General features: G+C 32.8%; 1 protein-coding gene across 2 annotated transcripts in view; it reads right to left on the bottom strand.

Moving 5' to 3' along the window:
- DPH6 (diphthamine biosynthesis 6) overlaps window positions 1-15,475 on the bottom strand; it is a 183,002-nt gene that overhangs the window by 22,749 nt on the left and 144,778 nt on the right. For both annotated transcript variants that reach the window (XM_063089815.1, XM_063089816.1), the window contains exon 6: window positions 10,433-10,494. In XM_063089815.1, coding sequence (XP_062945885.1) covers window positions 10,433-10,494 — 62 coding nt within the window. The remainder of the gene's footprint in view (window positions 1-10,432; window positions 10,495-15,475) is intronic.

Here is a 15,475-nt window from a genome sequence, read left to right as displayed (position 1 = left end):
CCAAAGATTGAAGAACCATTTGAGAATACAAACTTTGACAATATCACAAGAATCAGAAAAGTCTTAATAAACAGGGAAACTTTTTAAAGAACAGTTCTAAACCTTTAAAATTTGATGCAACTTTTATTAAAATTCTCCTCCTTTTTCTTAACAATGAGAAAATGGTCTTTGGGGGGAAAACCCACAAAAGAGAAAATAATTACGGAAATCATTGTTTACTTAGAGGATGCTAATTTTAAGAACCTGCAGAAGTTTAAGAAGCAATGTCTAAAAGTATGCCATTGTTAATATAGAGTAATAAATGTACAAACTTTAAAGCTGTTGTATTCTTTAACCCAGATATTACATTCCTAGGAATTTATCCTAAGAAAATAATCAGAAATGTACATAAAGATTTATTAGAAATGATTATAATCATAATATTTATAATAATTTAGAAATTACCAGTGTTTACAACGAGATAGTTTTTAATCTCTTATTTAAATGTCATTGTGTGTAAACATGTCATATGTATTATATAATATGTCATATGTAAATATATCAATATACATTCATATATAATATGAATATGATGGAATCTATACAGCCATTAAATACTGTGTTTTCAAAGGATACTTAGTTATGTGCGAAAATAATAATGGCATAATGTGAAAAGAAAAAATGAGACAAGATTATATGTATAGTTGAACCCAATTATGTAAATAAAATATATACAAGTATTTAACTACATAAATTGTATATAAAACAAACTCTGAGGAAATAAACCATAGGGAATACACCAAAATGTTAGTAGCATACATCAAGGAGCAATAAAACTATGATTTTTGTTTCTCTATACTTTACTATAATTCAGATTTTCAGCAATAAGTAGGTATTGTTAACTTCTGTTTTTTTCCTTATTATAGGCAAACATTTTAAAGTATTTAATGTGCATCTTTTGTTTATGTCCTTGCAAATGAACTGTTATTCTGTATGCCTGTATTTTTCACCTATTTAAATTTTCTTTTCACTTAGTACTGTTGCTGCTATATGTTTATAGAGTATTTTTTTTAACTATAGGCTTGTACTTCATGAAGTGCACCCTCCTCACATTTTCATTATTGGCCCTCCTAGGAATGGACATCCACATTGCCTCCAACAACCCCACCACCATCAAAAATAACCCTGCAAAGAGTATTCTCACTAATGTCCCCTTATGGACTGAAAGGAGACTTGCTATATTAAGGAGGATAGGAATATTTAATCTAAGTATTACAAGATTGCCCTCTAGAATGGAAGTACCAGTCCATATTCTGGAGGAATTCAATAAACCCATGCCTCTCAAAACTGGCATTATCCAGTTTTCCAATTTTTGACAGATGAGCTGGCACAAATTAACATCTCACTATTGTTTTAATTTCTTTTTTTGTGTATTTCCCTGATTACTAATTCAGTTTGAGCATCTCTTCATATCCATATTATGTTTTCAGACATTCTCTGCTGTATAGCAGTTTCCCATAGCCTTTGCTCATTTTTCTGTTACATGTTGACATATGCCAGTTAACAATCCCCTGATAGTTTTAGACTTTACTCCCATGATAGCATTTTCTCAGTTTTTGATGTATTTTGTAAAGCAGAAAAATTTCTAAATTTTTCTCTAGTAAATGGTGAAGATTACTCACAATAGTAAACATCACCAACATTTATTGAGCACTCAGAATATGCCAGATACTGAGTTAAGTCCCTTATATGTCATTTCAAATATTGCTTCCACTTTACACATGGGAAACTAACTAGATCAATGCTTCAGGTAAGCAGTAGACCCAGGATTTACACCTGGTAATCTGGGTACAGTGGTGCCTTGCTGATCACTGTCCGATACTCCCTCTTACTCCACGTGAGCTGAATGAACTACGAAAAAGACTCTTGCCTAAAGGTATCATCTTCTCTTTACCATCCCTGTCACCAACCTGTCTGCAATTCTCCCAATTAAATATTAATTTCTGCAAGGGAAACCATTATAATATGTAAAACTTCTCTTAATTAAACAAATATTAACTCTTGGATAGAGTAATATATTAAAGCATTGATATATTGGCTAAATTGACTATTACGTTTAAGTCATGTCCACCAACATTACATAAAGCATACAAAGTGGTGTTTCAAAGACATTGAGGCTGCTGGTGAACAAAATGGGTTCTCCTCTACCTAAACAGTTTCTAACCTCTACAAGTTCAAAGGTTGTTTTTCTCCTTCTTTTGGATTCCTTAACCATTTATGAGAGTTGTGTTGACAAGCTGAAAAATGACTCTCTGGTTGATCTTTTATCTCACTTAATGAGATTAACAGGCCTTCCTTACTATCTGATTTGTCTTAGTTAATGGTGTGAAAGATAAAGTTGGAGGTAATAAGTGGAACAAATCATACCCTCTAAATGAAGAAGGAAGATAAAGTTTAACAGATGACTCATTCCGCTTTTACATTAGAATTACTGTGCTCTGGATACATCAGGCAATTGATTAAGGCTCCTTTATGAGAATATGCAAAAAAGAAGGAGAAAAAAAAAGAGGGGAGAAAACTTGGGGAGTCTGAGTTAAAACCTGTGCTGTGTAATATAATTGTTGTTAATGAGATGAGAAACAAATTGCTTACATGTGTAAACATTTACAGAGAACTCACATAAACACAGGTTAGACTATACATAGGTCAGATAAAATGTTAGAAAAGGAAACTCAGATAGCTTTGCATAACCTTCTGTAACAATCAGGAAAAATAATTCCTATTCAAAATATACAATCATCCATTAATATCCTTTCCTCTCATTTGGGCGATTTTTACTATCCTGAGAAGCTACTTGTCAAAATCAGCAAAGATAACCACAGCTGTGTCCTATAGTAAAATCTCTTCAAACTTGCTTCTGTTTTATCCTCTATCTCCTCCACTCCTGAAACTCTAATAACATGTATAATACATGTCTCTCCTTTACAACTCTTTTATTCTTTTCTCTATTTTCTATCCTGTTTTCTCTGTGCTTCATTCTGGATATTTTATATCACCCTATCATCCATTTCTTTATTGTCTATACAGCTGTATCTAATTTCAGTTATTATTATTACGTTCTTAATTTCAGGTATTATATTTTTAAGTTCTAAAATTCTATTTGATTATTTCATGTAGATTCCAATTCTCCTCTAAAATGCTTCATCTTCTCACTCAATTTATTGTGTGTATTAGCCATAATCATTTTAAAGTCTAAATCTGATAATTATATTATATGAATATCCTCTGGGACTATTTCTGTTTTCTGTTTTTCTCTTAATTTTCAGTTACTTCATCAGGTCTCCTGATACGCTTGGTAATTTTTGATTGCAAGCTAAAAATCATAAACAAATGTTTTAGAGATAATTTGAGGCTCTGGATCATGTTATCTTTCTCCAGAGAGAAACAGGCAATAAGAGTAGGATCAGATCACCTTAATTCAATCTAGAATTGATCTGACTGAATTCTGGATGTAAGTATTTGAAGGGCTGGCCTATTTCTAGTTTACATTTACTCCTAAGGTATATCCCATTTAGGAGTCCCAACTAAAAACTTGGAAGGTTAACCAGGTCTACTCCACTTTGATTTGCCCTGAACACTAATTTTTTTGTCTTCCTAGCTGTATGAAACTGCTGAAAGACACGTGTAGCTTCTCAGCTCGGTTTTTCTCCTCAGTTTCTCTGAATGAGAGAATAAAATAAAGAATTTAAAAAATGCCTTGAAGGGAAAAGAGGCAGTGCTCAGGGCTTCCATTCACTCTGAAATTCTGGCCCCTCCAATTATCACAGCTTTTGTAATTCTCTAAGGCCTTCAAACATTATTTTTGTTTTAATTTCATACAACGTTTCCAGTTGTTTATGGGAGAGTTGGTCTGATACAAGTTATTGTACCACAGCTGGAAATGAATGTCTTCAAAATCTATTAAAATTTAAAACCTATAAAACCTCTGACCAAGTATTTCCACTTCTAGGATTTTATATCCTAAAGAATAACTCATATATGGCCCCAAAACATATGTACAATAATGTTTATTCCAACATTATTTATAATAACAAAAGACATGAAAGAAATCAATAATGAATGAAGTCCATCAATAAAGAATAGGTTCAATATATCATAGCATATCCATGTAATGAAACACAATGATGTTGTGGAAACAAATGACCTGATTTAGTATGTGCTAAAATGGAAGATCAAAAATAATATGTACAGTATGTGCCAATTTAGGTAAAAATGGATAAACGCATGCACATATATTTGCCTATGCAAAAATGTTTCTGAAAAGGTACACCATAACAGAAAAGAGTGGTTGATCTGGGAGAGGACAGAAAAACTGGGGGCTTGGAGTCCCTGGAAGATTTTTTCATTACTTTCTAGCGTTTGAATTTATTTTTTACATAATAACCATTTATTTAAGAGAAAATATAGCATGAGAAGTGCTTACAGAAAAGAGTGGTTGATCTGGGATAGGACAGAAAAACTGGGGGCTTGGAGTCCCTGGAAGATTTTTTCATTACTTTCTAGCGTTTGAATTTATTTTTTACATAATAACCATTTATTTAAGAGAAAATATAGCATGAGAAGTGCCACATACCATGAGGCAAAAGGAAAATGGCAGCTCAAAGGGTGGACTATTTAAGCAAGAAAACTTTATGGGAGTGAATTCTGAGTTTAGACTTTAAGGACAAACTGGATTTAGCTGAGTGAAGGTGAGAGAATGCATGCAGAGAAGGGGGGTAGAAAATGAAGGTGTGAGGGGATACTCATGCTAGGGAAATCATGAATTGTTCAACACTGATGAAGCATGGGGTGGATATAGTATACTGCTTATCTTACAAGTCTCATTTTCTCCCAAAGACAGATTGTGTCGGGGTAAGGAGTTTCGATTTTATTGAAGCAACGGGGAACAATTCAAAAGTTTATAAGGAAAGTGTGATATGATCACCTTTACACTCATATATCACTGTGGAAAATGGATTGACAAGGGTCAAGACAGGGAGGAGATACACTGAGCAAGAAGACTGCTGTAATAACCTAGAGAAGACTAATGCGGTGACAATGAGAATAAAAAGGGGCAGATAGTAAGATACTAAGAAGGTCGAATTAAAAAGATTAAGGCCTTATTTATGAACAAAAGAGTATATGAAACCATTTATTACTATTTTCTTTGTTGACTTGGACAACTGAGTAGACAATGGGGTACTTCATTGTCAGGAAACATATAAATGGCACGAATATTTTAGAAGAGAAATGTATAGTTCTACATAGCTGAGACTGAGGTGCTTGGTTGGTGACAATTAAGAGATCAAGGTATCCATTTGGCAGCTGAATATAGTCTGCAGAATAGGAAAATGATGACTTAATTGTTGTAAGAATAAAATTGGTAGTTGAATAATGGGGATATTTAAGATTACCACAGGAGGAAGGCTATGGTGAAATCATAACATATAAAGAGTGAAATATATATGGAAAGCCCCAAAAGGTAGCTAAGAAAGTACTCAGAAAGGTTTCAGCAATGAGCAGTATCATGGAACCCAATGGATAACCATTTCAAGAAGGTATACACTCTTTCAGAGAAATCTAGAAGGAAAGGGCCTGAAAAGTGTCAGTGGTATTGGGAAATTAGATGATTATATTTTTGATCAACATGTCAGAATTACCCAGTGTTTGTTTAAAGGTCAGATATCTGGTCCTTCTGAACTGAAATTTCTTGTGGTGGGGAAGAGTAAATGCTTTTTAACAAGGACTTCAGTGAACTGCACCATCAGGTATGAAAACAACATAAGCAGATTGTAAACTCCTCAAGAACAAGGATCTCATTTATTTTATTCATTGTATACACTTAATGTTCACCATAGCATATGTGACATAGCATACCTTCAAAAAATGTTAAATAATTTAAAGTTGAGATAAATGGATGACTAGATGGACAGATGAACAAGCAACTGAATGAAATAACTAAAGAATTAATCTCTGCCAAAATTTTGGCAGGGTCATTAGAGTTTACATCCTTGTGTGTGTGTTGGGGGGGGAGCAGACAATATACATGTAAATAGATAAATAAATAATTTGGAGAGATCTACTTTAGCTAGAGTAGTCAGGGGGAGCTTCTCTGAGGAGGTGGCATTAGAGCCATCACTTAAATTATAAGAAGTTGTTAACTATATGATGGTTCAAGGACAAAAACATTTCAGGCAAAGGAAAGCCCTAAGGAGAAAAAGGGTGAATAAAGTGTGTATAAGTAATAAAGAGACATATGTGGTTATGGCTCAATGAATGGGACAGAGACTGGTAGCAGATAAACCTGAAAAGATTGATAGGATGCTGATCATATAGTTTCATATACTGTTATCTCATGGGAGTTTGTATGTTATTCTAATTGCAATGAGAACCCATTTAAATTTTAAACCAAGTAGTGATATGATTTGATTTACACTTTAAAAATATCATCTTGGCATCTGTATGAATAATGGATTACAGCAGGGCAATAGTAGAAGTAAGCAGAGCAGTTAGGGATTGATGTAGTATTCTAGACAAGACGTGATTATGGTCTAGTGCTAGCAGTAGAGATGGCGAGAAGTGCTTGGATTTAGAATATATCCCGGAGATAGGGCAGAAAAGATCAGGTTAATGAGTTAGATATAGGAGGTAAAGGAAAAAGGAATCTAAAGATTTTGAATTTTAGCCTGTAGGCAATGGGGACTCATTTAAAGTTTTGACTGAGTGACACAATTACAGTAGAATACATTAGAACAATTATCTTGAGACAGGAAGCAAAACGAATTCTTTGGGAAATAAAGCAGAAGGCAGAGGCAGATTTGGAGGTATCAGTAATACTCTAGGCCTAAAATGACAGGCACCAGAATTAAGGTGATGACAAATGGAATGGCAAAAAGCAATGGATATAAAGGCCACAATCAAATATGTAGAAATTTACTTTGTGATGCCTTTGGGCACTGGAGCTTAGCAGAGAAATCTGAGCTAGAAAGATTTGGGAATCATCAGAACAGATGTGATAATTAAAGCTGTGTGAGTGATTGAGATCACCCAGGAAAAGTTTGTAGAGGGAAAATAGAGCCTAGACTAAGAATTGGCAAAAGAGAATAGAAGTGTCCAGAACAAAAGGAGAACAACTAGGAAAGTATGTCACATGAATGCAAATATAAGCATTTCAATAAGGAGTGTTTGGTGGCAAATAAGGACTAAGAGATGTCTACCAAGTTTGGTAAAATGGATATTGTGGGTCATCTTGGTCAGAAGGTGTATCCATTTAGAGGTAGAAGGAGAAGCCAGACTCCAGGTACATAAGTCATTTGAGATATGAAGTACTAATAATAAACACAGATAAGACTTTTAAGGATTTTGGTTTTGAAGCAAAGAAAGAGAAGAAGTTAGAGAAAGAACTAAGGTGAATTTAGTTTTGAAGCAAAGAAAGAGGTAGTGAGAGAAAGACCTAGGGTGGAGGGAGGGAATCTTTACAAGGGGAGAGGCTGCAGTATGTTTAAATACTGATGTGAAGGAGACCATAAAGAGAGTATGAAGACAGCAGAGACAGTGGGTTGACTACTGTTCTTTAAAAAGGCAGGTGAAATGGGATCCAAGCACAGGTAAGCACAAGTGTACTTATGAGGAAAGACACTTCTCCTAGTTATGGGAAGCAAGGATAGGTATGGACACAGGTAAGTTAGTAGTGGTGGCGCTGAGAGGCTGAGGGATTTCCAATATGATAGCTTCCTTCTATTTTCTCTAAGGAGACAAGTCATCCATTCAAAGTGAGGGAAAAGGTGAAGAGATTTGAAATTTGAGGAGAGTGGAAAAGGAATAAAACAGCCATCATGGAGAATGAGTAGAAAATGCTTCTAGGAAAATGTAAGATTTTCTAGGCCATGTCGAGGGACTTACTGAAGTTGAATAAAATTATTTCTGCATTTTTGTGTTTAATCATCTTATGAAAATATCCAGGTTAACTCGTAACCAACATCCTGATACTCCCTAAAACCTTACTTGCCTTTTCTACAAAGAATGATAACTCATATGGTACATCACAGGGTAAACTATGCTTTACTTTTTGAGGAACTGCAAGTGAATAAACGGAGAGACAGAATGCTTTTACCCTAAGATTTCAAAAACAAGGCAAGGATAGCTTCTCTTGCCACTTGTATTCAACATCATAATGGGGTTTCCAGCCAGGGCAATTGGGCAAAAAAGTGAAAAAACATTATCTAGATAGAAAAGAAAGAAATAACATTTGCAGTTGATATGATCTTGTATGTAGAATATTCTAAAGAATCCACTAAAAGAAAAAAACTATTAGAAAAATAAATGAGTTCAACAAGGTAACAGGATAAAAAATAAATATACTAAAATAAATTTTCTTTCCATACACTAGAAACTGAAAATGAAAGGTCTTAGGGTGAAAGCATTCCATTTTCTATTAGTTATAATGTTAGCTTTTGGTTTTTCAGAGGCCTTTTGTCAGGTTGAGGATGTTTCCTTCTGTTCCTAGTTTATTGAGTGTTTTTTTTTATCATGAATGGTTATTCAAACTTGTCAATACATTTTTGGCATCTATTGAGATGATCATGTAGTTGCTGTTTATTCTTTCAACAAGGTGTATTACATTAACTTGCAGATCTTAATCTTGCATTCCTGAAAAAAATCCTATTTGGTCATGATGTTAATTCTTTTATATGTTTCAATGTTCGGTTTACTGGTATTTTGTTGAGGATTTTTATATCTGTTCATAAAAAAATTAGCTTGTAGTTTTGTTGTAGCTTGTTATTGTTTTTTGATGTCTTTCGTTTTTGTGATCAAGGTAATATTGATATAATAGAATGAGTTGGGAAATGGTTATACCTATTTTATTTTTTGGAACAGTTTGTGAAGAATTTGTATTAATTCTTTTTAAAATGTTTGGTGGAATTCACTAGTGAAGCTCTCTGGGCTCGGCTTTTGTGTGGGAAGTTTTAAAATGAATACTTCAATACCTTTATTTGTTACAGATCTATACAGATTTTCCATTTCTTCTAGAGTCAGTGTTAGTTAGCTCAAGCTGTGCTATGACCCGAATGTGTCCCCCAAAAGCTCATATATTGGAAACTTGATCTGCATTGTAACAGTGTTAAGAGGATGGGAAATCCAATCCAATTATGATATTTGAAAGTTGGGGCCTTTGAGAGGTGATTGGATTGTGCCCTCGTGATGCTTAACATGTGAACTCATAACTTCAAATTTTGAAGGTAGCTCTTTTGGCAAAAAAGTTCTTTTGCCAAAGCCATAATATATCATTTCTGAAATTATTTTTCTTTCACTTTCCATAAATTTAATTTCATTATTTATCCACATTGTTTTGGTAGAGGCTATATTTAGTCTGACAGTAGTGAATACGTGTGAACAAAGATATAATGTTGGCTACATAACAAATTGCTGCAAGAAGAATCTTAACACAGATGAACACGGAAAGCAACTGTGTCCCACAGACTGTCTTAAATAAATGACACCAAATTACATAGAAAGCAAATGAAATTTATCACAACTATGTAATCATTTCATTTCTCTTTTAATTATTACTATCTGCCCGGCACATATTAGGTCCTTAATAACGCTTAATGAAAGAAGGAATTAACATTTTAGAGATTCCTAGGCATTTGGTACATAAAATAATCAATTACAAATACTCCCAAAGAAAATGTAAAACCCGTAGTTACTGAGGAGTGTAACTGCTAACAGTTCATATCTTAGCAATGGCAGAAACAATATCCAGAGACAATAAGAGCCTAGGATCAGAAAAATGATGATTTATTAGAGATGTCCTTCCACAGAAGTAGTGTGATTTTCTTTTTCCATCATTACTGTGAAATAGTATAACACAATTAATAGAAAAGAGTAAATAAAAAAACTGAATTTTTCTTTAATGTTTAGAACACATTTAGATTTGACAATAAAAAGGGTTATATAGGGTAACTTGAAACCCTGCTATAATTTGCTTGCTACTCTGTAAGTTAATTTCCTAATTGGTTAAAGAGTAGAGGTTAGATTAAATAATCTCTAAAGGAAGCTTCCAGTCCTGTTTCTGATGGCAAAGCATCCGATCGTGGAGACTACTGGATGCTTTAGGAGTATAGTAATTTTAATACAGCATACAACATCTATTTTACTAAAAGTAAACATTCTGATGAAGCAATTTCCTTTTAGGTATAACTTATTCTAATATTTTGGTCAACATGCTGGTAATAATTTTCATAATTTAAAACATATTTTCATATCCATTAGAAGTTTAATTTTTTCATAAAAAATTATCATGAATGTATCTGATTTTTTTTCTAAAATAAAATCAATTATACAGTCATTATATCATGGCACTATTTTTTTTTCTTTAGATGACTATATTTTGAGAACTAGTATAAATTCTTACCTCTAAAAGATAAGGTTCCATTTGATCCAGAGTTTTCCCAAGATGCTTATCTGGATCTAAACCTGCCAAGAAAGTTTTTTTTTTTTTAGATAACTATCAGATTGGAACTTTTAAGACATATTCCCCTTCCCTTGGCCCCTCCTTACTAGGAAACTAGTGTGCGTATATTTTAAATTGCTTTGATCCTAAAGTAAAATGTACTTTTCTAGTATTTACTTTCCTATTTCCCTTGGGTAACTGGTTTTCTTGCTCCTGAAAAATAAGCTTCAACATATTTCTATTGCACTACATCAACTACCAGATGCACTGTTTCAATTCCTTTTTGAAGAACTGTAATTAGGGTAGAAAAAACTAGCATTATTTCAAAGACATAAAATTTAAATCCTTGGGGCTAGCCCCATGGCTCACTCGGGAGTGTGCAGCACTGGTAGTGCCAAGGTCATGGGTTCGGATCCTATATAGGGATGGCCAGTGAGCTCACTGGCTGAGCGTGGTGCAGACGACACTGTGCCGAGGGTTGCTATCCCCTTACTGGTCAAAAAAAAAAAAATTTAAATCCTTGGTATTTTAATCATTATGATTTATTTTACTCATACACAACAGTACGAATTATCTCATTTATTCTTATTTTATTTAAAACTTCAAACTTCTTACTTGGAGAATAACAGTAGAAAATAGAAGAGCAGTAAGTAGACTGTTATACCTATGTAAGTAATTCACTTAATAGTAGCTATTGGCAGAAATAATTGTATTGTCAAATTAAATGACATTTCATTTCAATGACCACTTGTGCCACAATGTGTTTTCCAAGTAAAGAAAGAGACAACGCTGAAAAACTGTTATTTTTCAAATAGCATGTGTGTAACTTCTAATAGAGATAGTCAGCTGATAGAATAGTAGAATTTATGTAGATAATGGGGTGCAAATGGACAAGTGTGGGTAATAAGAATGCTTTCTATACACCAACACTAACCTGCCAGGAAAAAAAGCAATCACATGCCACAAATTGGCTACAAAATAAATGAATTCATTTTAGATATTTACATCCATATATACATGCATTGGCTTAGCTTCATACAAATAAGTTATTTTTATTTGTCATTGTTTTAAATTATTCAGCTTATTAATTATACAAACTAATAGTTTCCTGTTTCCAGTTGGATGCCTGGAAACAGAAAACTATTAATTAACATAATCTTCAATTAAATTAGATATTGCCAAATTTTCCTCCAAAGCAGTTTACTAATTTATACTTCCACCATCAGAAATTTATAAATTCCATTTCACATATTGTGAAAATAACTTAGTGTTGTCAGATGTTTTAACTCTTGCCGATCTGAAATATATAAAATTGTTTTGCATATTTGTTTTAATTTCCATTTTTCTTAGTATTAATAGCATGTTTTCCCATTTCATTGCCCTTTCATTCAGGATTTCAATTCTGTGAATTGCTTATTAAAATCATTTGCCCTTTTTTAATGCTGAATTTTATCTTTTATGTGATGATTTAGTCCTTGATATATTCTGAATGCTAACCTTTCATCATTATTGGCATTGTAAATATCTTCCTAATCAACTGCTTGTCTTTAAACTTTGTTTTGGAGGGGTAGGGGAATGGTCTTTTGATAAACATAGTTTTATCTTATAGTAGGCAAACGTGTTTTTAAAAAATTTTTTTCTTTGTATTATAATAAACCCTTCCCAGCCCCACGGTCATAATGTTAGTCTCATATTTTCTTTTCAAAGTTTTAAAATCTTGCTACTTATATTTAGATTTTTTTCCATCTAGAATTTACTTTCAGATATCATACATAGAGTGCTATAATTTTATTTCTCATTTATGGATAATCAGTGCTGTTTATGGAATCCCTTCCCTACTGATGTATATGCCATCTCTGCCAAATACAAAGTTTCCATACATATGTAAGTCTGTGTCATTTTGCCTTCAAATTACTTTAAAATATTTCAGCATAATCAGTGTGATACAGAAGTTTCTGTTTTAAGCTATACTCTAAAGATTGTTACTTGGTAACTAAAGGGCTCTAGTCAGAACCGATAACCCCACAGGCCAACAACTTCTAGTGCTACAATTATCTTTATCTGAGATAAGCAATAGGATATTTGCCAATTAAAATGGTGGCTATTAGAAATTATTTTTCCTTGTGAAATTTATTTATTTAAAAAACAAATTTTATAGTACTTACTATATGTAAGGCACTGTTTTAAGTGATCTACATATATTAACTAATTTCATTCTCATAACAATCTGAGTGGGTATTATTATTGTTCCCATTTAACAGATGAAAAAATTGAGGCATAAAGAAGTTTACTGATTCTCCAAGGTCACCCACCAACAAGGATATAAAATCAGGATTCAAACCCAAGCAGTCTAGCTATGGAGTCCATACTTTCAACCACCACATCAGATTGGATTAAAGATGTTTTGCTAAGATTTCTTTGTTGTTTTCTTCTTACAGCATGAACAAATACCAAATTTTCCAAATACTTTTTACATATTTACTGAGATGTGTTCCCCAATATCTTCACCAATACTGGATATTACTAAATTTAAAACTTTTGCCATTCTGATAGAGAAAATTGATACTCATCTCATTGATATTTTTCTGTGCATATCTTTAAATTTGTATGATTGAGGTTGATTTTTTTTTTAGAAATTCATAACCAGATTTGTAACTTTTTTTCCTATGAATTGACTGACTATAACCTTTGACCATCTTTCTAGGAGACTACTCATTTTTTCAATAACATTGAAACACTTCTTTTAAACCAAGGCCATTAGTCCTTTGCTTATCAAATGTGCTTTTTCTAGGGTTTACCATTTGCTCATAAATTCACCTATGGCAAAATATTTTATTGTTGATTCTTCTTTTGTTCTCGATAGATCTTATCAGATGTCTGGCAATTTGGGGATTCTCATTGAGGTGACAACTTTGTGTTGTTTTCAATGTTTTCTCCCCTTTTCAATTTTACACATTTCAGTTTTATGTTCATCATTTCCTTCTTTCTGCTTTCTTTATGTTTATTCAATAGCTTATTTATTTCTAGTGTCTTGATTTGAACACATGACTGATTTACATTTACATATTTCTTGTTTTTTAAATGGGAGGATTTAAGTAACAACTTTGTTGCATCCTAGAAGATTTGAGAAGTGGCACTTTCAGTGTCATTTAGTTTTCAATATTTTGTCATTTTTATTGTATTATTAAGGGTTAGTCTTGTAAATTTCAAACATGTTTAATTTTCAGTAGTTTTTTTTTTTTTCTAATTTGATTGCACTGTGGTCAAAGACTGTTGTCTTTATGATGACAATTCTTTAAAACTTGATAAGTCCAATAATTAATAACCTTCCAAAACAGAAAGCACCAGGCCCAGATGCATTCACTAAATAATTCTACCAAACATTTAAGGAAGAAATTATACCAATTCTCTACAATCTCTTTCAGAAGATAGAAGCAAAAGAAATACTTTCTAACTCAGTCAATGAGGTCAGCTTTACCCTAATAACAAAATTAAAGACATTACAAGAAAAAAACCTAAAGACCAATTATCTCTCATGAACACAGATGCAAAACTCTTCAACAAAATATCAGCAAACAGATTCCAAACATTATAAAAAGAGTTATACACCATGGCCAAGTAGAATTTATCCCAGGTATGCAAGACTGGTTCAACATTCAAAGATCAATTAATATAATCCGTCACATCAACAGGCTAAAAAGGAAAAATCACATGATTATGCCAAGAGATGCAGAAAAGGCATTTCACAAAGTTCAACATCCATTCATGATAAGAACTCTCAGTAAACTATGAATAGAGGGGAACTTCCTCAACTTGATAAACAAAATCTACAAAAAACCTACAGGTAACATCATACTTAATGGTGAGAAACTAAAAGCTTTCTCAATAAGATCAGAAACAGGGCAAAGATGTCCCCTCTTACCACTCCTTTTCAACATCATATTAAAAGTCCTAGCTAATGCAATAACACAGGAAAAATAAAATAAAAATATACAGATTGGGAAGTAAGAGATAAAACCATCTTTGTAGAAAATCTGAAGGAACAACAACAAAAAACCTACTGGAACTACTATAATAAGTGATTGTAGCACAGTTGCAGAATATAAGGTTAATATACAAAACTCAATCACTTTTCTGTGTACCAGCAATAAACAAGTGAAATTGGAACATTTACATTAGTATCCCAGAAAATGAAATATTAATGTATAAACCTAACAAAATATGCACAAGATCTATATGAGGAAAACTACAAAACTCTGATGAATGAAATCAAAGAAGAACTAAATAAATGAAGAGATATTCCATGTTCATGGGTAGGGAGACTCGATATTGTCAAGATGTTAGTTCTCCCCAAATTGATCTATAGATTCATTGCAATCCTAATCAAAATCCCAGAAAGTTATTTTGTAGATATTAACAAACTGATTCTAAAGTTTATATGGAGTCAAAGGACCTGGAATAATCAACAAAATATTGAAGGAGAAGGACAATGGTGAAATACTGACACAATCCAAATTCAAGACTAACTATAAAGCTATAGTAATCAAGACAGCATGGTATTGGCAAAAGAACAGACAAATTGATCAGTGGAACAGAATGGAGAACCCCAAAAGAAACCCACATAAGTATAGTCAGCTGATCTTTGACAGGAACAAAGACAGTCTTTTCATCAAATGGTGCTGAAACAACTGGACAATCACATGAAAAAAAATGGATCTAGACACAGATATTACTCCCTTCACAAAAATTAACTCAAAAGGGATTGTAGACATAAATGTAAAGTGCAAAATTATAAAGCTCCTAGAAGAAGACAGAATAGGAGAAAATCTAGATGAACTCAGGTATGGTGATGACTTGTCAAATACAAAACCAAAAGCATGATTAATGAAAGAAATAATATCAATTAATATTGATAAGGTGTACTTCACTAAAATTTAAAACTTCTGCTCTGTGAAAGGCAATGTCAAGAGAATGAGAAGAAAAGCCACAGACTGAGAGAAAATA

This window comes from Cynocephalus volans, chromosome 3 (assembly GCF_027409185.1).
Source record: "Cynocephalus volans isolate mCynVol1 chromosome 3, mCynVol1.pri, whole genome shotgun sequence".
Lineage (NCBI taxonomy): Eukaryota > Metazoa > Chordata > Mammalia > Dermoptera > Cynocephalidae > Cynocephalus > Cynocephalus volans.
Note: the sequence above shows the minus strand (reverse complement) of the source record. Positions and strands in the feature narration are given on the sequence as shown.